This window comes from Colobus angolensis, unplaced genomic scaffold (genome assembly GCF_000951035.1).
Source record: "Colobus angolensis palliatus isolate OR3802 unplaced genomic scaffold, Cang.pa_1.0 Scaffold176, whole genome shotgun sequence".
NCBI lineage: Eukaryota > Metazoa > Chordata > Mammalia > Primates > Cercopithecidae > Colobus > Colobus angolensis.
Window position 1 is genome coordinate 4,260,729 of NW_012114888.1, and position 20,795 is coordinate 4,281,523.

General features: G+C 51.0%; 2 protein-coding genes across 6 annotated transcripts in view; one reads left to right on the forward strand and one right to left on the reverse strand.

Moving 5' to 3' along the window:
- Positions 1-14,502, forward strand: part of TIMP1 (TIMP metallopeptidase inhibitor 1) — a 15,881-nt gene extending 1,379 nt beyond the window's left edge. Inside the window, exons 1-7 of one of the 5 annotated variants that reach the window (XR_001001444.1) lie at positions 7,853-8,036; positions 8,974-9,102; positions 9,976-10,055; positions 10,245-10,371; positions 10,598-10,722; positions 11,575-11,821; positions 14,467-14,502. Coding sequence is in view for 4 of the 5 variants with exons in the window: in XM_011938713.1 (XP_011794103.1) it covers positions 8,125-8,152; positions 8,974-9,102; positions 9,976-10,055; positions 10,245-10,371; positions 10,598-10,722; positions 11,575-11,745 (660 nt within the window). In the remaining variant the exon portion in view is untranslated. The other 4 variants (XM_011938717.1, XM_011938714.1, XM_011938713.1 and 1 more) reach the window with 4 other exon arrangements.
- The window catches only part of SYN1 (synapsin I), a 49,566-nt gene that overhangs the window by 2,113 nt on the left and 26,658 nt on the right, over positions 1-20,795 (reverse strand). The window contains exons 6-12 of the mRNA XM_011938740.1: positions 3,021-3,083; positions 2,080-2,222; positions 1,914-1,988; positions 1,713-1,815; positions 702-848; positions 262-349; positions 2-162 (exon numbers count right to left, since the gene is read on the reverse strand). Of these exons, the coding sequence (XP_011794130.1) occupies positions 2-162; positions 262-349; positions 702-848; positions 1,713-1,815; positions 1,914-1,988; positions 2,080-2,222; positions 3,021-3,083 (780 nt within the window). The remainder of the gene's footprint in view (position 1; positions 163-261; positions 350-701; positions 849-1,712; positions 1,816-1,913; positions 1,989-2,079; positions 2,223-3,020; positions 3,084-20,795) is intronic.

Here is a 20,795-nt window from a genome sequence, read left to right on the forward strand (position 1 = left end):
CGGGCTGCTGGGGCGCTGAGGTGGGACTTGGAAGGCGCTGGGGCAGGGGGCTGCCAGCTGGGGGTCCAAGGCCTGAAAGGTGCTGCTGGCCCTGTGGGGGCGGGCGCTGCTGCAATGGGGGTCCCTGGCGCTGGGGGCCTGGGCCCGGCTGTGGAGGGCCGCCTGGGGGACAGAGAGAGAGAGAGTGAGCACACGTGAGAGTGAGCGGGTAAGAGATGGCGGGCTGAGGGAGGGGACTGGGACCGCCAGTCTCTCACTTACCCTGTGGTGGGGGTCGCTGCTGAGCCGGGGGCCCTGCGGGCTGCTGGGAGGTCTGGCGGCCCAAGGGCAGGGCCCCTGGGGACGGAGTCTGCGGCAGAGGAATGGAGCAGGAGAGGTTAAAAATAGTTACCAGCCAGTGGAGCATCAGCCAATGATGACACAGGTTCCCTGTGCGCTGGGTGTTGCCCCACTTGTGGCTGAGCTGAGGGTACGCTGGGTTGTGGGGTGGGGGACCTGTTCCCAGGGGTAGGGCAGGAAGGTGCTCGGGGAAGTCAGGGCAGCAGCTGCTTATCAATGTTTTAAACAATTGGCAATCACAGCCACATGTGTGCAAAGGTGATGCTGTGAGCCTACAGATTGTCAGCTTCATGGCACAGCATGACCCAGGGCTGGCCTCCCCACACTAGCTCAAGCCACTAGCTCAGCGCCAGGGGCCTGACCTGGCTGTGGGAGCCCCTGCCAGGGGAGGCATCCCGCTGTCGCTGCCGGGGCAGGGCCTGAGCCATCTTGTTGACCACGAGCTCTACGATGAGCTGTTTGTCTTCATCCTGGTGGTCACCAATGAGCGGCATGGAGGAGCCCACCACCTGGGGGAAGGAAAGGATCCCTGAGGGGAGAGGCAGGCCTGGCACCTGAGGCAGCAGTAACACTGTGCTTTCAGTTGGCCGAGGGCATGGCCACCACTGAGCCCCAGTGTCTGAGGCACTGATTGTGCACAGTGAGGAAGGTTTGTCTGTTCCAAGGTACCTTACAGCTTAGAAGGTGTTTCAGAGCAGGGCTGGGCAAATTAGGGCCCGCGAGCCCAACCTGGTCCACCACCTGCTTCTGTGTGACCCATGAGCTAAGGATGAGTTTTTACATTTTGTAACAGTTGAAAAAATTCGAAAGATTTTATAACATGCGAAAATGGCATGAGATTTAAATTTCAATGTCCATAAACACAGTCTTTTTGGAACACAGCCACACCTATTTTGTTTAACATATCATCTATGGCTGCTTTTGCAGAGTTGAGTAGTTACAGCAGAGGCTGCATGGCCCACAAAGCCTAAAATATGTACCGTCTGCTCCTTTACCGAAAATGTTTGCCGATCCCTGCTTCATGGTTTTCTAGGCACTTTGTCCTTTCCAAAATGCTTTGCTGTTGGTCCAGTTCACAGAATAAAGGTTACTAAGTGCCTTGTCATTCACCAAGATGTCTCGATTCCCAGAGCACTTAACAGTCTAATAAGGGTTTTACTATTCACCAGGGATGTGCAAGTTCAGTCTAGAGTTTACTAAGTGTTCTGCCATTGCAAGGGATGGTCCCTTCGAAAGTTTGCCAGGCACCTTACAGTGTACCAAGCACATTGCTGTTGGCTGAGGACCTCTGTGCCATGGAGTGCTTCCGTTTGCACTGCTGCTGACTGGCAGCTGTTCCTCCCTCTGCCCCACCTACCCCTGGGTGCTCCCACCTCAATGATGTGATCCCTTCCATCCTTGCCATGTAGCGCTTCCACTGCGCAGATGTCCAGTCCCCCAAAAATCTCCGAGCATGTGTCCACCCACAGCTTGTATCTGCCAAGACAAAGGGCGGGGAAGCCTGTCAGTCTCTGACCTGAGCTGCTGCGCTCCCACCCACCCTTCCCCTCATACCCTGAGTTTGGGCTGCCCACCTGTCAGACATGGCGATCTGCTCCAGCATCGCAGAGCCAGTGTTGGTCTTCCAGTTCCCTGACACTGACGTCCTCCTGGGGAACAAGGGGACAGAGGCTCAGGGGCGCCTCAGCTGCATGGGGCAAGGCAGGGGACCCCTCCCAGGGCCTCGGTTTCTCCACTCACATGTAGGCCTTGTAGTTCTGCCCAATCTTCTGGACACGCACGTCATATTTGGCGTCGATGAAGGGCTCGGCAGTGGCATACGTCTTGGTCAGTGCCACAACACTTGCGATGTCCTGGAAGTCATGCTGGTTGTCAACTTTGACCTGTGGACGCGAGGGCAAGGATCAGGGCCTGGTCAGGATAGGGCAGCTGTGGGGAATGGGGGTGTCTGGGGGAGCATGTACACATGACGCACAGGTGAGGTGAGTACACAAAAATTAGGTGGACATGCCAAGGCGCTCAATCAGGCATGATCGTGCGTCTCCTGTTTTGTACGTGTACACACAGACACGAAGTTGGGTGTGTAGAACACTGATCATACCAAAAAGTATTGAATTGTCTACTTTAAATGGCTGAGTTGTAGGGTGTGTGAATTATCCCTCGCTAAAGCTGTGAAAAAATTGTGTATATACAATATACTAATATAGGCATCCAGACACAAAATCAGTTGTACACACAACATGCAAAGATACAGAAACTTGGACACAAACAAATTACAGGTCTACTTTCCACATGCACACAGACAAAATCAGATGGATGTAAAGCACACAGGACCCCGAGACTTTGCAACACAAAAGATCATACCACATCATGTGTGTTCAGCACAGGCATACATGTACACACAGACACAATGCTGGAGACAGAAGCAACATACACACAAAATTGGCTGAAGGCAGGAGGAAAAAGGGGTCGATGAGGTCAGCTGCATGTGAGAAAACAAAAATCTATTAGGTTGGTGCAAAAGTAATTGTGGTTTTTACCATAAGAACTGGCAAAACCTGCAATTACTTTTGCACCAACTTGATAGATAATGACACCCCAGGACACACGATCACACAGAATGACTGGTGTGCGCTGCACAAATACACATCTACCTATGCGCAGCTCAGCCAGAGACTCACCTTGCCCATCCCAGAGTGTGCGTGCCCCATCTTCACAACCACAGGGTATGTTGTGCTGCTGAGCTGGTGGGAAAAAGGCAGAGGAGACATGGTCAGGGCAGAAAGGGTGACCTCCAGGGGTGGGGTGGTACTGAGGGGATCCCAGCCAGTGGGAACTGCATTATGAGCCACTTCCCAGGACACATGGGTCAGAGACAGGCAGGCAGCAGCTGGGGGTCACACAGTGTCTCCACCTCCGGGCCCAGAATTGAACCCAGAGCCCTGTCTGTCTGTCCCTCCCTCCACCCCACCACCAAGTTCCAGACGTCCCGCCCCTGCTTTCCCGGGCAGAGGCATGGCAATGAGCGTGGGGGACTGTTCCGGTAAAAAGAAAGTTTGTTTTTACAGTAGATGGATGATAGTGAGGCAAGTGTGTGTGGGGTGGGGGGGATGAGCATATAGTGACTGAACCCCTCAGCCAAACCTTATATGTAAGCCTCACCTACACATAAACTATTGAGAAGCATGAGCCCTTGGAACTCAGATGTACATCGCCAAACCCAGAGATGCCAGTGCACATTGAGATTGACAGCCAACACAGGCTCAAAGCACATGTAGCTCGGGGCCAGCACAGACACCCACACAGTCACTCAGCCAGCCAGGTGCCCACAGCGTGGGTCAGCAGCCAGCACTCCTGGGCAGCACACACTCGACACCCTTAAGCACACTATCAATACTTTTGGGGACACACCCAGATTCCCTCCCCTCACCCAAACCCACATCACCATCAGGGGAACACGCACAACACAAAAGATTACCCGTGCAATCAAGAGACACACGCAACTCCACAGGCACACTCCACAAACCCGGGCACGTACTCAACACACAGGCGCACATGCAACACCCCTAGGCAAATGCACAGCAAATAAGGCCCTACGCAACACACAGAGGTGTATGCACTTCTAGATACTCACATCACGACTGGGACCCGTAACAGACTCACGCCACATTCCTGGGCACACAAAAAATATATCCAGACACACACACACAACATGCCTTGCCACATATACAATACAGAGAGGCTACACACAACCAGAGACACCCACAACTCAGTTTGCAGAAAACATTCCAGGGCATCCCCACCCCAACACACACACAGTCACACATTCAGGCGAGAGGGATACCTCAAGTCTCCCCCGCTCCCCCGGATGAGGTAGAGGAAACCAGGTTGGACGGCCCCAGGCTCCCCACTACCCCCCTCACCCCCACAGCACAGCTGCACAGTGCCCCTCTGGTGACCCTCCCTCTCGCTGACAAGGTAGAGAGATGGCATTCCCGGAGGGGCTGCTGGGGCGGTGGTGGTTCCCAGTTCCCGACAGGCACAGGAAGCCCGCAGACTCAGGGTGACCGTTTGAACTTCAGGCTTCCCTCTGCAACGCCCCCTTCCTCATTTCCCAAATGACTGGCGTCATTATGAGGTGGGCTGAGAGGCACGATGTTGGGACGGGGGTTTGGGGCATCTCTGGGCAGCAGGCCAGGGAAACGATGCTGAGGCGGATGTATACAGTACCACCCAGGGGTGCACACAGCACACAGAAGTGCATAATGCACTCATAGTTACATATGCAACCCAGACCTGCTTTGCCGAGGCTGGTAGATAACTCCCAGAAGCAACACACAAAACACACAGGCACACGCTCGACTCTTAGCAATGGACAGACAACACACCAGAGAGCTGTGCGTACACACCCACACCTCCCCCAACAACCCTGAGGCTTCTAGGTGCCTCTTTTCCTTAACTGTCTTTCTTTCCTCTGGACTTGAACCTGAGCACAACGCTCTGTATATGTGTGTGTGCCCATACATGTGTGCGTGCAGAGGGCTTTGAACTCTGACTCTGGGAGCTCCTGGAAAGCCCTAGGTCTGAATCTTGGCCTTTCCTCTTCCTAAGGCCATGAAGGACACCCCTCTCTGAGCCTCAGTTTCCCCATCTGCACAAAGAGCACAATGAGGCCCAAGCACCTGGTATGCTGTGGGCATTGTCAGGTGTCCAGTTTGCACATGCCCCCTGAACCCCCATGGTCCCCCACACCCATCCAGCTTCCCACATGGTCACACACCCCTCCATGAACACCCCTCCCACTCTGCATTTCAAAACCACACCAGATCCACACGATTCCTCATGTAAACAGTCGGCAAAACTCTGTGCTGACTCCGGTTTCAAAGAGTTGGCGTCAGAACCAGAGTCAGTGAGGGGCCAAGGCAGGACTTTCCCTGCCCTCACTTCTCCCTCGGAGGCACCAGGTTACTCAGCCCCGTCTCATTCACTCTCACTGTCCCACTTTCACAATCAGCTCCTACAGATTTTTTTGGTTTACTTCCCTTCCTCCCTGTTTTTGTCCCCCCCCCACCCCCAACAACAGAGCCATTTCTTCATTCTCATTCCTGGGTAGGTCACTCAGCCCTTTTGTGTCTAAGTTTCCTCATCTGTATAATGAGAACATGAGCTATATCTAACTCACAGGGATATTGCGAGAAATGTTAGTTATTTTGGGAAAAATGCTCTACATGGTATCGAGCATATAGTAAGCCTCGATCCTCAAGAAGTGTTGGGTACTGTTGTTATTATTGACTTAACATCTCTTCCTTAACTAACATTAATGAAGAAAGAGGCAATCGGGATTGACTACATGAGATAATAATGTCTGTAAAAAGACTTTAGAACGGTGCTTTTTTTTTTTTAAAAATAGATACAGGATTTCACCATGTTGCCCAGACTGGTCTTGAACTCCTGAGCTCAAGCGATCTGCCTGCCTCAGCCTCCCAAAGTGCTGGGATTACAGGTGTGAGCCACCATGCCTGGCCAAGTGCTTTCTTAAAAAATAGATTTAGGCTGGATGCGGTGGCTCACGCCTGTAATCCCAGCACTTTGGGAGGCTGAGGTGGGCGGATCACCCGAGGTCAGGAGTTTGAGACCAGCCTGGCCAACATGGAGAAACCCCGCCTCTACTAAAAATACAAAAATTAGCCAGGTGTGGTGGCGTGTGCCTGTAATCCCAGCTACTGAGGACGCTGAGGCAGGAGAATTGTTTGAAATTGCTTGAACCCAGGAGGTGGAGGTTGCAGTGAGCCGAGATCTTGCCATTGCACTCCAGCCTGGGCAACAAGATCAAAACTGTGTCTCAAAAAAAAAAAAAAAAAAAGATTTAGAAGGCTGGGTGTGGTGGCTCACACCTGTAATCCCAACACTTTGGGAGGCTGAGGCGGGTGGATCACCTGAGGTCAGGAGTTCGAGATCAGCCTGACCAATATGGTGAAACCCCCGTCTCTACTAAAACTACAAAAATTAGCTGGGGGTGGTGGTGGTGTGGCTGTAATCCCAGCTACTTAGGAGGCTGAGACAGGAGAATCTCTTGAACCCCGGAGGCAGAGGTTGCAGTGAGCTGAGATCGCGCCACTGCACTCCAGCCTGGGTGACAGAGCGAGACTCCGTCAAAAAAAAAAAAAAAATTAGATTTAGAGGGTACAGCTGCAGTTTTGTGACATGTATATATTACATAGTGGTGAAGTCTGGGCTTTTAGTGTCCCCATCAACCAACTAGTGTACATTGTACCCATTAGGCAATTTCTTATCCCTCAACTTCCTCCCACCCAGAACAGTGCTGGATACGCAGTAAGCACTCCATAAGGGCTGCTGGTAGTTTTTGTTGTGTTCTTGTTATTAGGCTAACATCCCTGAGTTAATCAAACTTAATTAGCAAGGGAGTATGGCGAGTGAATGAGATAATTTATACAAACACTTTAGCACGTAGTATACAGAAAGTGCTCAATAAGCGGCTGCCACCATCACTACAATTATTATTATTGATCTATCCTCCTCGAATTAAGGGTGTTAATCAGAACCCCAGGGAAGATTCCTGCACTGTCAAAAAGCTGGTGGGTAAGGATTGCCCCACCCCAGCCCCCACCAGGGGTATAGGTCCGTGGGGAAGGGGCAGGGCAGGATGGGGTGGGGATTAGTTTTCTACTGACCCACTCATTTCTTTCACCATCATTCATGGCCACCCCCTTCCCAATGCTCATTCATTCACCTGCACCATTCCCTGCTTGCTAGGATGGTGCCACTCCTGAGTTACAATCCTGGTGCCAGGTAGCCTCAGTTCGAATCCTGGCCATGTCCTGTGATCTTGGGAAAATTCTTCAGTTCCTCTATATCCCATATTTCCTCATCTGTAAAATGGGAATAATAACTGGTACCCATCTCAGAGATTTGTTGTGAGCTCTGAGTGAGATAAACTATGCTGAGTGCCTGGTATACAGTCGGTGCTATATAAATGCCGGCTATTTGCCTGTGTTTTTTGAGACCCCGGTTTTGGTTCCTGGCCACCTGAGTTCCAGTCTCTGTTCTGCCATGTACCGACTCTGTGATCCTGGATAAGTCACTTAACTGCTCCATGCCTCAGTTTCCCCATTTTGTGTTCCTCCCCATTCACCTGCCTTATCTCCCTCCACTGTTGCTATTTAATTTGTTTCCTCTCTGCCACCCCTCACCAGCATGTCAGACATACAAAACAAGGGATTTTTGTGTGCTTGGCACACAGTAGATGCACAATAAATGTTGAAGGGCTGAACTAATTTGGGTTTGAGCCATAGGGAGCTTGGGGGATGTGGGTGATTGGATAGATTCTGGAGACTTTAGGGGACTGGGCTGCGGGGAATGCGGCCTCTAAGCTCTCCGCTGAGGCGCCCTGGAAGGCATAGTGACTGACGTGGAGGTGGGGGAGGGGGCTGGCCCGGGCGAGGCCCTGGGAGAGGGAGAGGAGGCGGGTGGGAGAGGAGGAGGGTGTATCTCCTTTCGTCGGCCCGCCCCTTGGCTTCTGCACTGATGGTGGGTGGATGAGTAATGCATCCAGGAAGCCTGGAGGCCTGTGGTTTCCGCACCCGCTGCCACCCCCGCCCCTAGCGTGGACATTTATCCTCTAGCGCTCAGGCCCTGCCGCCATCGCCGCAGATCCAGTGCCCAGAGAGACACGAGAGGTAAGCAGGGCCCGGGATGGCCCAGCAGGGACCAGGGCTGGGCTGCAGCTTGGGTGCTGGCCACCAGGCCCGTGCACTCCCGTGCTAGATGCCTGTCTACTCAGCTCGGCCTGCGGGTACCAGGACCCTGGGCTAGTCTAGGGGGAAGAGGGTCGGAGGCTGGAACCGCTTTCCCAACCCCGAGGCTCCAAACTCCCTAGAACCCCTGACATCCGTCCCCAACTCCCCCAAACCCATAACCCCCTAATATCACAAATGCTTTCCAAATCTCCCCGCAAATCCCTTCATCCAGCACTTTCCCTCATTGCCCCCTAAATCCCCACCGCTAACCCCTGCAGCTCCCTAAACTCCCTCGTCTCCCCAATCCCCAGTTCCCCAGCTCCCCAGCTCCCAAACTTCTTTTGCCCTCAGATTCCTCAAGTATCGCCATTGCCTTAAGCCCCCAAATTCCCCCAACCCCTTCAACCTCCAAACTCCCCCAGCTCCCTAAATCCCCAACCTCCTCCAAATTCCTCAACCTCCCTAAATTCCCCCAGCCCCCTATATCTCTTCATATACACAACCCCTAAACTCTGCCTCCTCCAAACTCCTCCAGCCCCCAATCCCAAATTCCTCACCCCCAAACTCCCCAACCTCCAGAATTCCCCAATCCCCTCATTCCTCAAACTTCCTTAGCCCCCTTCTCCCCCAAGTGCCACAGCTCCATAACCCCGCAACTCAGTCCCTCAATAATTTAAACTTTCCCAACTCTCTAAACCCTAAATTCCTCTGGGCTCCTCAATCCCCTTAAAATCCCCAAGCTTCCCAACCCCTGAAGCCCAAATCCAGTCCCCTAATCCCCCCCATTGGCTGCCCCGGGGCAGGATGGGGTGGATGACCTGCCCAGGTAAGCAGATCAGCTGGGCTGGGGCCTGCCTGACATCCCTCTTCCCCACAGAACCCACCATGGCCCCCTTTGAGCCCCTGGCTTCCGGCATCCTGTTGTTGCTGTGGCTGATAGCCCCCAGCAGGGCCTGCACCTGTGTCCCACCCCACCCACAGACGGCCTTCTGCAATTCCGACCTCGGTGAGTCCTCACCCCACTCAGCCCACACACTCTGCCTTGGTTTCCCTCTCAGTCCGGTGGGGCTCACGATGGCACTTACCTCTAGAATGATTCCACTCGCCCCTGCTTTTCCTCTGCTTTAGCCACACTGGCATCCTCACACTTCCTTGAGTACTCCGTGCCCAAGCCCACCACAGGACCTGTGTGCTGGCTGCTCCCTCTGCCTGGTACACTTTCCCCCCAGGTATCCACATGGGTGGCTGCCTCAAATGTCACCTTCTCAGGATGGCCTTCCCTGGCCATCTTTTTTTTTTTTTGAGACGGAGTCTTGCTCTGTTGCCCAAGCTGGAGTGCAGTGGCTGGATCTCAGCTCACTGCAAGCTCCGCCTCCCGGGTTCACGCCATTCTCCTGCCTCAGCCTCCCGTACCCTGGCCATCTTATTTAAAATTTTAACCCCTGTCCCTTAGTACTCCTGATCTCCTGTTAAAGAGAAAAATATTCAGTGATAGTTGTTATAGCACAGTAAGGAAGACCATATTCAGGACAATGGTGATGGGTACAGGAACCACTGCAATGGGATCTTGCAGTCTGGGAGAGAGATTGGGCTCAACACTGAATATAGCATGGGCCAGTGGGAATGTCTGGGCACTCCCAAATATTTGAGGAGTAAATGAACAAATGAATATATGAAAATGGCTTAAGCAGTGCCTGGTGAAGAGAGACACTCAACACACAGATGAATCAATAAACAAATGTGCAAATCACTTAGTGTGCTGTCTGGCATCCAATAACCCCTATTTATGTATGCACTTTGCTGGTATTATGATGATGATGATCTTATTTTTATTGGCTCATGCAGTCCATTTGACTCATATTTCCCTCCTCTCCTGCAGTCATCAGGGCCAAGTTCGTGGGGACACCAGAAGTCAACCAGACCACCTTATACCAGCGTTATGAGATCAAGATGACCAAGGTATCCCCTGCTCCCGCCCCTTTCCCAGCATTTTCTAACACCTTCCTCCTGGTCAAAACAGAAACTTCTGGCCACTGGTTGGTGCAAGAAAGTTGGCTATGATCTTGGGATGTTATGTGACTTCAGGGAAGAACCTGGAGTGGGAGGATTATGTCAGTAAAAGAGACACTTCCCCTCATCCATCAACAGATGTATAAAGGGTTCCAGGCCTTAGGGGATGCAGCTGACATCCGGTTCGTCTACACCCCCACCATGGAGAGTGTCTGCGGATACTTCCACAGGTCCCACAACCGCAGCGAGGAGTTTCTCATTGCTGGTGAGGCACCGTCCCCGCTCCCTGTGCCACGCCAACCAGTCCCTGGGGCGCGGCCTAGCAACCGCGAGGGGGCGAGGCTCTGATGGGAATGGTCCCACTGGAAATGGGTACCATCCCAATTTCAGCCTATCAGAAGGCCGGCCCTTTGCCAGCCTGGCGGCTCAGCCAATCACAAGCTGCTTGTCAGTTCCCCACCCCCCCCCCCCCCCCCCCGCTTTCTCCTTAGGAAAACTGCAGGACGGACTCTTGCACATCACCACCTGCAGTTTCGTGGCTCCCTGGAACAGTCTGAGCTTAGCTCAGCGCCGGGGCTTCACCAAGACCTACACTGTTGGCTGTGAGGAATGCACAGTGAGTACCTGGACCCTGACCTCCAACGGGAGATCCTTCCGGGGCCCTTCCCTAAATCGTGGGCTTGTTTCTTGCTCCCTCTGGCTATTCTGTGTCCCTGTGGCTGCTCCCAAACCCTAAGGGCTGTCCCTGATCTCTCTTGCTATTTCCCCAAGCCCGAGACTGCACCCTTACAAATTCTGGCTGCTCCCTTGCCCTGTGTCCAATACCGTGTGATCGCCTGTCCCTGGTCCCTCTAACTCTCCCTTGTTACTATTCTGTAATCCCACTCTCCGTTCCTGAGCCCCTGGGATTGTTTCTTGGTTCCCCAGAATATTCTCCAAGAACCCAAAGTGCTGTTCCCTAATCCCACTGACCCTTCCTCAGCACATCTGCTTGTTGCTCTGCAGCTCTGACTATTCCAGACACCAGAGGGTGTTATATTGACCTCCTGGCTAGTCTTAGCCCGTTCCCTGATGGCTCCTGATGGCTTCTGAGCCCAGTGACTATCTTGGAGCCCCACTGGCTATTCCTGTGCTTAAACTCCTTAGCCGCCAACTGGGTGGGGCCCCTTACTACTGTCAGTTTTTCCCTGTCCTTTGGGATAATTCCCCAGGTGACCTGCCTGACTGACCCCCAGGGCCTGGAAATTCCCCAGCCACCATTCCAGGACACTGATTTACTGGCTTACTGTTACCTTGCAGGACCCAGTGACATTTCCCTCAATGGGAGGGGCTGTCCTGGGGTATGTACTTAGGTGGGGTGAGAGCAAGTCTCCCCAGCGGCTCAGTGTTGAAAGCTGAGGAGAGGAAGTTCTGCTCCATTGGGGAGGCAGGGAGAAACCCTCAGTGATGTCTCCCTCCTCCCTTCCAGGTGTTTCCCTGTTTATCCATCCCCTGCAAACTGCAGAGTGGCACTCATTGCTTGTGGACGGACCAGCTCCTCCAAGGCTCTGAAAAGGGCTTCCAGTCCCGTCACCTTGCCTGCCTGCCTCGGGAGCCAGGGCTGTGCACCTGGCAGTCCCTGCGGACCCGGATAGCCTGAATCCTGCCGGAGAGGAAGCTGAAGCCTGCGCAGTGTCCACCCTGTTCCCACTCCCATCTTTCTTCTAGACAATGAAATAAAAGAGTTACCACCCAGCAGACACTGTTTCCGTGTAGTGCCTGGGAACAAACCCATGTTGCTGATGACCTGGTGTGAGCACCCTGGGACCAGTGGGGATGAGGGATGCCAAATGTTGGGTTTTTATATTTTACTTAAATTCTGACGTACTGGTAGTAATTCTCGACATTGGCATTAGCACTGATGATCTGCAACAGCAGTAATGGTCACTGAACCTGCATTATCAACCGTAACCTTTGAATAATTTCTCCAGTCAATACTTTAAAACATTTTCCTATACTGATTTCCAATTGCTATTTGCCCAGGGCTTTCTGGTTATAAATTCTCCCACAGCTGACAAATCACTGCCTTATTGGGAATTCCCCATTCACACATCTTGCCAGCTGACAAAGTCATTGACAAATGCCCTACCAATTGGCAAATGGCTCTCATTGCCTCAAGCACAGTCCTGATGTTGTCCAGTGAGGATGCCCCATCCAAATATGTGGGTGTTACTGTCCCCACCCTCAGGTTTTGTACCATGAGCCTGAAAGGGGACCCAGGGCACCCAGAGTCCCACAGTAACCCAGCTGGGGACTTGGGAAGAAGGGGTGACCCTGGCTCCCCAGCCACGGCTGCAGGACATTCCTTGGAAGGGGCTGTTTGGGGCAGAGGAGAGGTGGGATGGAGAGAAGATATAAGCTAAAAATCCCCAAGCTCTGCCCTCCTCCCTCCCCTACTTCTCCCCTCACTCCTCTAACCAACTTGGAAGGAAATACTGACAGCAATGAAATGCAGGTAGGGTTCAAAATCAAGACCAGTCAGATATGCTGGCCCATACCCTGCACACACCTCCCTCAACCCAACTGTCCCCTCACCCAAACTAGGGTCTCTAGACTCGACTCTCACCTTTCTGGATCATCCTTCCTCTAGAAAAACTGAGTGAGAGACCCTCCAAATACTCCTCTCCGAGGCCTTCCTACTCCCACAGTGGGGTCCAGTCCCTGGCTCCTGCCTCTCATACTCCAAAGGTCTTGACTCAAGTGATGCCCTTGGGAACTAGAATTCCAGACCGGTGCAAACATTCAATGGAGCACCTGTGTCCTCCTGACCTGAACCTGCTTGAAAAGGGCCCCAATATATCTCCTTCGGTAAAGAAAAGGACCCCCAAATTCCCTCTCATCACAGTACCCACTGCTCTTACCGATAAGAACCCAGGTCTCCTCCAGGGCATCCTAGGTTACCAAGCACAGCCCCCTGGATCTTCTGTGGTCCTGTCCCAGAACCTTTTACACTCCTGGGAGGTTACCCCACGGCCCAAATTATGTCCCAGATGGGAATGAGCAGATTTTGAACACACAGTACTTAGCCACTTGAGCAGGGAATGCACACGCAGCAACAATTTCTGTATCAACATCTATACCTTGGTTACGCCCTTGGAGGGTCTGAACTTTGTCTACTGAAGGGGGCCAACCGCAGCCTTTGCTGATGGGCACAACTGTAAGGGAAGGGCCCGGGCTCTGGTTCATCCCTGGTGACCTTGTCAATGTTCCCTCAGCTGCCTGCAAGAGTCTGACAGCTCCTGGCAATTCACCAAAACTTAGTGTCAGCTACCTGCACTCTTAAGCTGCTCCCTAGCCTCAGGGCCCATTTCCTAAGTCCTCACCTCTTCCAAGCCCTGAGGGGAAGGTGAAGTAGCAGGGGAAGGATGGAACCCACTGTGGAGTTCGTTCTGCCGACCTGTGTGCCTTGCAGGTCAGCCCTTCGCCAAGTGCAATGCAGCACGGACAGGGAGGACTGGTGCCTCAGGGGACACAGAGTCTAGAAGAGCAGACGAGGTGACCTCCCCCAGAGACCTGGCATGAGCTCCTGGCAGGATCCGTAGCCCTGGGCTCATTACATTCCCCATTGCTCTTGTAGAACATCTATTAAAATGGGTCAAATGTGCATCCTCCATCCCCAGCATTTGGGGTGTCTGTGGGTGGATCTCTGTTTGGGAGAGACTCCGTGACAGCTGAGAGGAAGCTTGGAGGGGTCACAGCCATGTTTGGTATGCAGCATGGGACCCAGCTCAGTGGGGAGCCTGGGGGCCAGTCCATCTCTCACCTGAGCCTCAGTCCTTCCCCCTTAAACATGGGTGCCACAGTCCTGGCCCAGAATCTTTCAGAGGCTTGTGGTGGGGTTGGAGGATGTTTACGGGGTGTCTTTGCCCCTTGGATATTTTTTGGGGGGGTCAAAACACAGGAAATGGGCCTGGCACAGTGGCTGATGCCTGTAATACCAGTACTTTGGGAGGCCGAGGCGGGCAGATCATGAGGTCAGGAGTTCAAGCCCAGCCTGGCCAACATGGTTTCCATCTCTCCTAAATATATAAAAATTAGCCAGCTGTGGTGGTGCATGTCTATGGTCCTAGTTACTTGGGAGGCTGAGGAACAAGAATTGCTTGAACCCAGGAGGCGGAAGCTGCAGTGAGCTGAGATCATGCTACTGCACTCCAGCCTGGGGGATAGAGCAAGACTCTGTCTCAAAAAAAAAAAAGAAAAAAAAGGCCTGGTACAGTGGCTCACGCCTGTAATCCCAGCACTTTGGGAGGCCAAAGCAGGTGGATCACAAGGTCAGGAGATCGAGACCATCCTGGCTAACAAGGTGAAACCCCATCTCTACTAAAAATACAAAAAAAAAAGAAAAAAAATTAGCGGGGTGTGGTGGTGGGCACCTGTAGTCCCAGCTACTCGGGAGGCTGAGGCAGAAGAATGGCGTGAACTCAGGAGGCAGAGCTTGCAGTGAGCTGAGATCACGCCACTGCACTCCAGCCTGGGCAACAGAGCTCGACTCCATCTCAAAAAAAAAAAAAAAAAAAAGCAGGAACCCTGGAACCAGATGTCTGCATTCAAATCCTGCCCCTGCCATGTCTTAGCTCTGTGTCCTTGAATCAATCATATTACCTCTCTGAGCCTCAGTTCCTGCATCTGTAAGACAGGGATAAAAAGAAGGCCGAACTCATAGAGACAATGTCCATATTAAACGAGGTTGTATATGTGAAGTACTTGGAACAGTGCTAGGTATATAGCACTTACAAGCATTAGTTACTAGGAGTAGTTATGATAACTATAACTTTTAACTTTACTAGTGATTACTTATAATATTGTAAACAATGTTTGATATTAGGCACAATAATATACAATATTAGAAATAATGTGTATGATTAGTACCAATAATTTAATGTCCATCTCTCCCCGACACCAGCCTCCTCACCAAAATGCAAGCTCCTGACCCTGCTCTGCCTGAAGGAATGGGGTAGGTCTCTGACACTCGAAAGCTACTGATGTGATACTAAGATCCCAGAGATCCCAGCTCTTTACGCCATAAATGCTCCTCAGTCCCAGTGTCCCTCTCTCTTTTCCCCCTCACAGACAATCCAGGTTCCTAGTGGAGTCCTGAACCTGTGGCTCATAGAAGCGCCTGATAATAAAGAGCAATGTGGTTAGATCCATCTACACGCCCACCCACAACAACAGTGGCAACACCATGAGGAGAGGTTCCCTTTTAGGGATTCCTAATGGCAGGCCAGCCAACCTGTCCCCACCCTGTGTGGACTCCTCACCCTCAGGTCTCCCTCTGCACCACCCTGGAACAAAAAGTCCCCATCCCTGGGGCATTCTTCCCACGAAGAACCCCCGCCCCACAATACTATGTTCCCAACTTCAGCCCGCTACAGCAAATTCTGTCCCCAGTCCATAGTGTTCTGAGTCTTTGAGACTTGGGGATCATAGCATGTCCTAGCCAAGGGACATATGGTCATGCTACACTGGTCCTCCGGGCATGGCCTCTGTCCCTCCAGGCCCTTTGAGGGATAGAAATCTGCACTCTGCGAGATAGAGGGGTGCATCCTTGGAAGGGGCTCAGGGAGGAGCCCTTTCCTGTAGAAAGGGCTTCCTGACTTTCTACAGGAAAGGATGCGATGGGGCCTTGAGTCAGTCCCTCAGGGACTCCCGCAGCCACAGGCGTCCCCTTTGTGTTCTGACTCGCCCCTGTTCTTCCTGCTTCTTGCTCCCCTACTTCTTCCTATTCCCTGCTCCTTGTCCCCGTTACCTACTTCCTACCCTTTACTCCTTCTACATATTCCCTACTCTTTTGTAAAAAAGTTTTATTTTATTTTATTTTATTTATTTATTTATTTATTTTGAGACAGAGTCTCACTCTGTTGCCCCAGCTGGAGTGCAGTGGTGCAATCATAGTTCACTACAACCTCAACCTCCTGGGCTCAAGCGATCTTCCCACCTCAGCCACCCAAGTACCTGGGACTACAGGCACATGCCACCATACCCAGCTAAATTTTTGTAGAGACAGCGTTTCACCGTGTTGCCCAGGCTGGTCTGGAACTCCTAGGCTCAAGCGATCCTCCCACTGCAGCCTCCCAAAGTGCTGGGATTACAGGTGTGGGCCCTCAGACTCCGCCTGCGTGTTCCCTACTATCAAGCCCTGCTCCAGCTCCTGTTCCCATTCCTCGTGGTTCCCTTTCTGTTTGTGATTCTCTTTTATTGTTCCCTGGCCCGCACTGCCCTACTCTTCTAGGAGCAGAAGCTATGAGAAGCATGTAAAGCAGTGCAGTGACTCAGCCACCTCCAGGGGCTTCCCTGTCTCCCCTTCCCTGGGCAGAGCTGCATACCTGAACCCCAACCTCGCACAATCTCTGTGGGGACATGTGCTTCTCTAAGCACTGGCAAGAAGAACATGAACAAACTTGAGTGCCTTCCCTGGTGATCCGAGGTCTACTATTGAATCTTCACACGTGACAGCTTCCTGCTTTGGACCCACACTTTTACTCAGCCATGGTGAGTAGCCATGGAAGTCAGGACTCTCCACCTTAAACTTACAAACCTCCCTAAGCCCATCAACCTCCCCCAACCACTGCCCCAAGCCCCTTGAAGACCACCAACTTTTTAATTTTTTTGAGACAGGGTCTCCCTCTGTTGCCCAGGCTGAGTGCAGTAGGGTAATCATGGCTCACTGCAGCCTCAACCTCCCTGGCTCAAGTGATCCTCCCAGCCTAGCCTCCCAAGTAGCTGGAATTCCGGGCACATGCCACCACGCCTGGCTAATTTTTCTATTTTTAGTAGAGACGGGGTTTCACCATGTTGCCTAGGCTGGTCTCGAACTCCTGGGTTCAAGCGATCCTCTGGCCTTGGCCTCCCAAAAGGCTGGAGTTACAGGCATGAGCCACTCTGCCCCACCAACAGCCACCAACTTCTAGCCATGCTGGAGTTCTGGTCACATTCTGTTTCTTGATCTGGGTGCAGGTGACAAGAGTATGTTCACTTTGTGAACACTCAAAGGGCTGTACACTTAGGATATGTACCCTTTGCTGAATTTGCTATACCTCAATAAAATTGGCCCCCAAAAGAAACTCCCCATCCCAGTGACATATCCCCCCTGCACCCTCCTTCAATTCCTCACTCAATCCTGCCCTCTCTCCTTCACACAACTCCCACATACCTGACCCTGGTCATTCACACCTCAGGGCCCCTTTTTCTTTCTTTACTCCACAGGGACTGTGACTCCTGGGCCCAGAGAAGGCCTTGGGGTTGGACTCCACCTGTCACATAGTGAGCCCTCCACAAATACTTGCTGCACCATATATCACTTGAGTGGTGGTGGCAAGGGAGGGCCATTCCCCATTGGGACAGCAGCCCTTCCCCAGGTCTGCGTGACCAGGTAGACGTGACCAGGAGAGGGAAGGTGGGGTGAAGGGAAGTTAAACTGCTTAACAAGTCTTCTTATGTCTTCCCAACCCCAGTGGTGACTACTTAGACACAGCTGAGCTGAGCAGCCTTCAGAGGGTTCCTGGCAGTCTGCGACCTGCATGGGAATAGATAAGGCATTGGTCCCAGAGTCCCCAGCGCGTGTCTCCCACCACATGATGGAGGCTGGGCAACCTTCCCACCAAGGCTTCCAAGTACCGCTCCTACAAATTCCCTCCATGCTACACAGCGAGCTGGGGAACAAAAGGGGAAAACCCGGTGGCAAGCTGGCCTGCAGGGAGTCTAATGCCTCTGCCGCCTGCCCTCTGTTATCCACCCTTGACTCTGTCTTCTTCCTGGCATCTGAAATCCTGTTCTCTCTGTCCCTGACAAGAGTAGAATATAGTTCTACTACATAGTCACAAAACAGTCAGGAGGTGCTGCTGTCCTACCAGGCACCAGGTATTAATGAGAAAAGTTGCTGTTAAGGTAGTATGGCTTTGGTAAAGGTTTACAGAAAGTGACCATAGTGAGCCCTCCACAGAACAGAGTTCTGAACATGCAGGGCAAAGATATGAAACATTAGGATAGGTCGGGCGCAGTGGCTCACGCCTGTAATCCCAGCACTTTGGGAGGCTGAGGCGCGCGGATCACCTGAAGTCAGGAGTTCGAGACCAGCCTGGCCAACATGGTGAAACCCCGTCTCTACTAAAAATGCAAAAATTAGCTGGGCGTGGTGGGATGCCTCTGTAATCCCAGCTACTCAGGAGGCTGAGGTGGGAGAATTGCTTGAACCCAGGAGGTGGAGGCTGCAGTGAGCCCAGATCGCGTCACTGCACTCCAGCTGGGCAACAGACAGAGACCCTGTTTCAAAAAAAGAAAAAAGTTAGTATATATGTGACAGAGGTGGCATACAAGCTTGGTGGGGGACAAAGTCTTACCTATAAGGAAAAAGATGAACTCAATTCCTACCTCCTTCACACTGTATATGAAAATGAATTTCAGATGAATGAAGAATTTAGATGGCAAAAGTGAAACTTTACTAAAAAGTCTCTTTGTTCTAGTGACTCGAGTCACTACTTTGATCATACACTAAAGTTCCATATGTATGTGGATCTATAACTGGACTTTTGTTTTTCTTCCTTTAATCTGTCAGCCTGTCTATTCACGGGTTAGCATCACACTATTTAAATTATAAAAGCTTCAGGCTGGGCATGGTGGCTCACGCCTGTAATCCCAGAGTTTTGGGAGGCCAAGGCAGGAGGATTGCTTTAGGCCAGGAGTTTGAGACCAACCGAGGCAACATAGCAAGACCGTACCTCTACAAAATAACAACAACAAAAAAATTTAGCTATACATGCACCTATAATTATAGCTACTCAGGAGGCTGAGGTGGAAGGACTGTTGGAACTCAGGAGGTTGGGGCTGCAGTGAGCTACGATCATGCCACTGCACTCCGACCTGGGCAACACAGCAAGATTTTATTTCAAATAAATAAATAAATAAATAAATAAAATATCCATAAAACATCTGGTGGCAGAGACATCAGACTCCCTGCGGGCTGTGAGTATGAGTCCTTATTATTACTTTTCTTTTTCAGGGTTTTCCTAGTTTTTCTTGCATGTTTGCTTTTCCATATGAACTTTACTATCAACTCATCTAGCTCTAGATATAAGTTTGTAGGTATATTTTTGGGAATCACATTAAATGTATAAATTAAATAAGGACCTGAGAAGGTGAACTGCCATTTTCATGATGTTGATTCATTCTATCCAAGAACAAGAAATGCCTTTCCATCTGCCTAAATCTACCTTTGTGCCTTTCAGGAGTGTTTTAAACTTTTCCTCATATCACTTTGCACATCCCTTGTTGATCTTATCCCAAAATATTTTATGGTTTCTTTTTTGGTGTTATTATATATGTTTTCTCTTCTATTATGTCTTCTATCTGGTTATTTGTGTATATAAAAACTACTGATTTCCGCATGTTGATTTCACATGCTGCTGTTACTGCATTCTTTTTTATTTTTATTTTTTGAGATAAGGTCTCGCTCTGTCACCCAGGCTGGAGTACAGTGGTGGGATCATAGCTCACTGCAGCCTCAAACTCCTGGGCAAAGTGATCCTCCCACCTCAGCCTCCCGAGTAGCTGGGACTACAAGGGCGCACCACCACGTCTGGCTAATTTTGTGTGTGTGTGTGTGTGTGTGTGTGTGTGTTTAGCAGAGATGGGGTTTCACCATGTTGACCAGGCTGGTCTTGAACTCCTGGGCTCAAGTGATCCTCCTGCCTTGGCCTCCCAAAGTGTTGGGATTACGATGTAAGCCACCGTGCTCACCCTTAATGTGGTTTTGAATTTGTTTGCTGATATTTTATTTAGGATTTTTGCATTGATATTTAGAGTAAAATGGTCTATGCTTTTTTTTTTTTTTTTTTTTTGAGACAAAGTCTCACTCTATCACTCAGGCTGGAGTGCAGTGGCACAATCTCACCTCACTCAACCTCTGCCTCCTGGGTTCAAGTTATTCTCCTGCCTCAGCCTCCAGAGTAGCTGGGACTACAGGCGCACACCACTACGCCCAGCTAATTTTTATATTTTTAGTAGAGAGGGGGTTTCACCATGTTGGTCAGGCTGGTCTCAAACTCCTGACCTCAAGTGATCCACCTGCCTTGGCCTCCCAACATGCTGTAATTATAGTTGTGAGCCACTGCACCCGGTCTATGCTTTTGTTTGTGCTATTAATGTTATAATTGCTTTAGAAAGGTAATACAGAAGTTTGTCTTCATTTTCCATTCTGTGGAACAATTTATGTGGCCATTGGGATTAACTGGTCTCTAGCATTTCAGTGGAATTCCCCTGTGAAATCATCTGGGCCTCATGCTTTTTTATGGGGCAGTTCCTTAATAACTTTCTCTATTTCTTTTATGGAAATTGGTTTGTTAACCTCTACTGGGGTTGATTTTGGTAAACTGTGTTTCCCCAGGAAATTATTTATTTTCATCTAGGTTTTCTATTTTATCTGTGGATGCTTTTTTATATTTCGACTTTTAGAACCATGCTAATGTCTTACATTTAAAAATACACAATTAAATCAGCATTACCAGGCATGGTGGCTCATGCCTGTAATCCCAGCACTTTAGGAGGCCAAGGCAGGTAGATTGCTTCAGCTCAGGAGTTTGAGAGTAGCCTGAACAACATGGTGAAACTCCATCTCTATAAAAAATACAAAAGAATTAACTAGGTGTGGTGGCA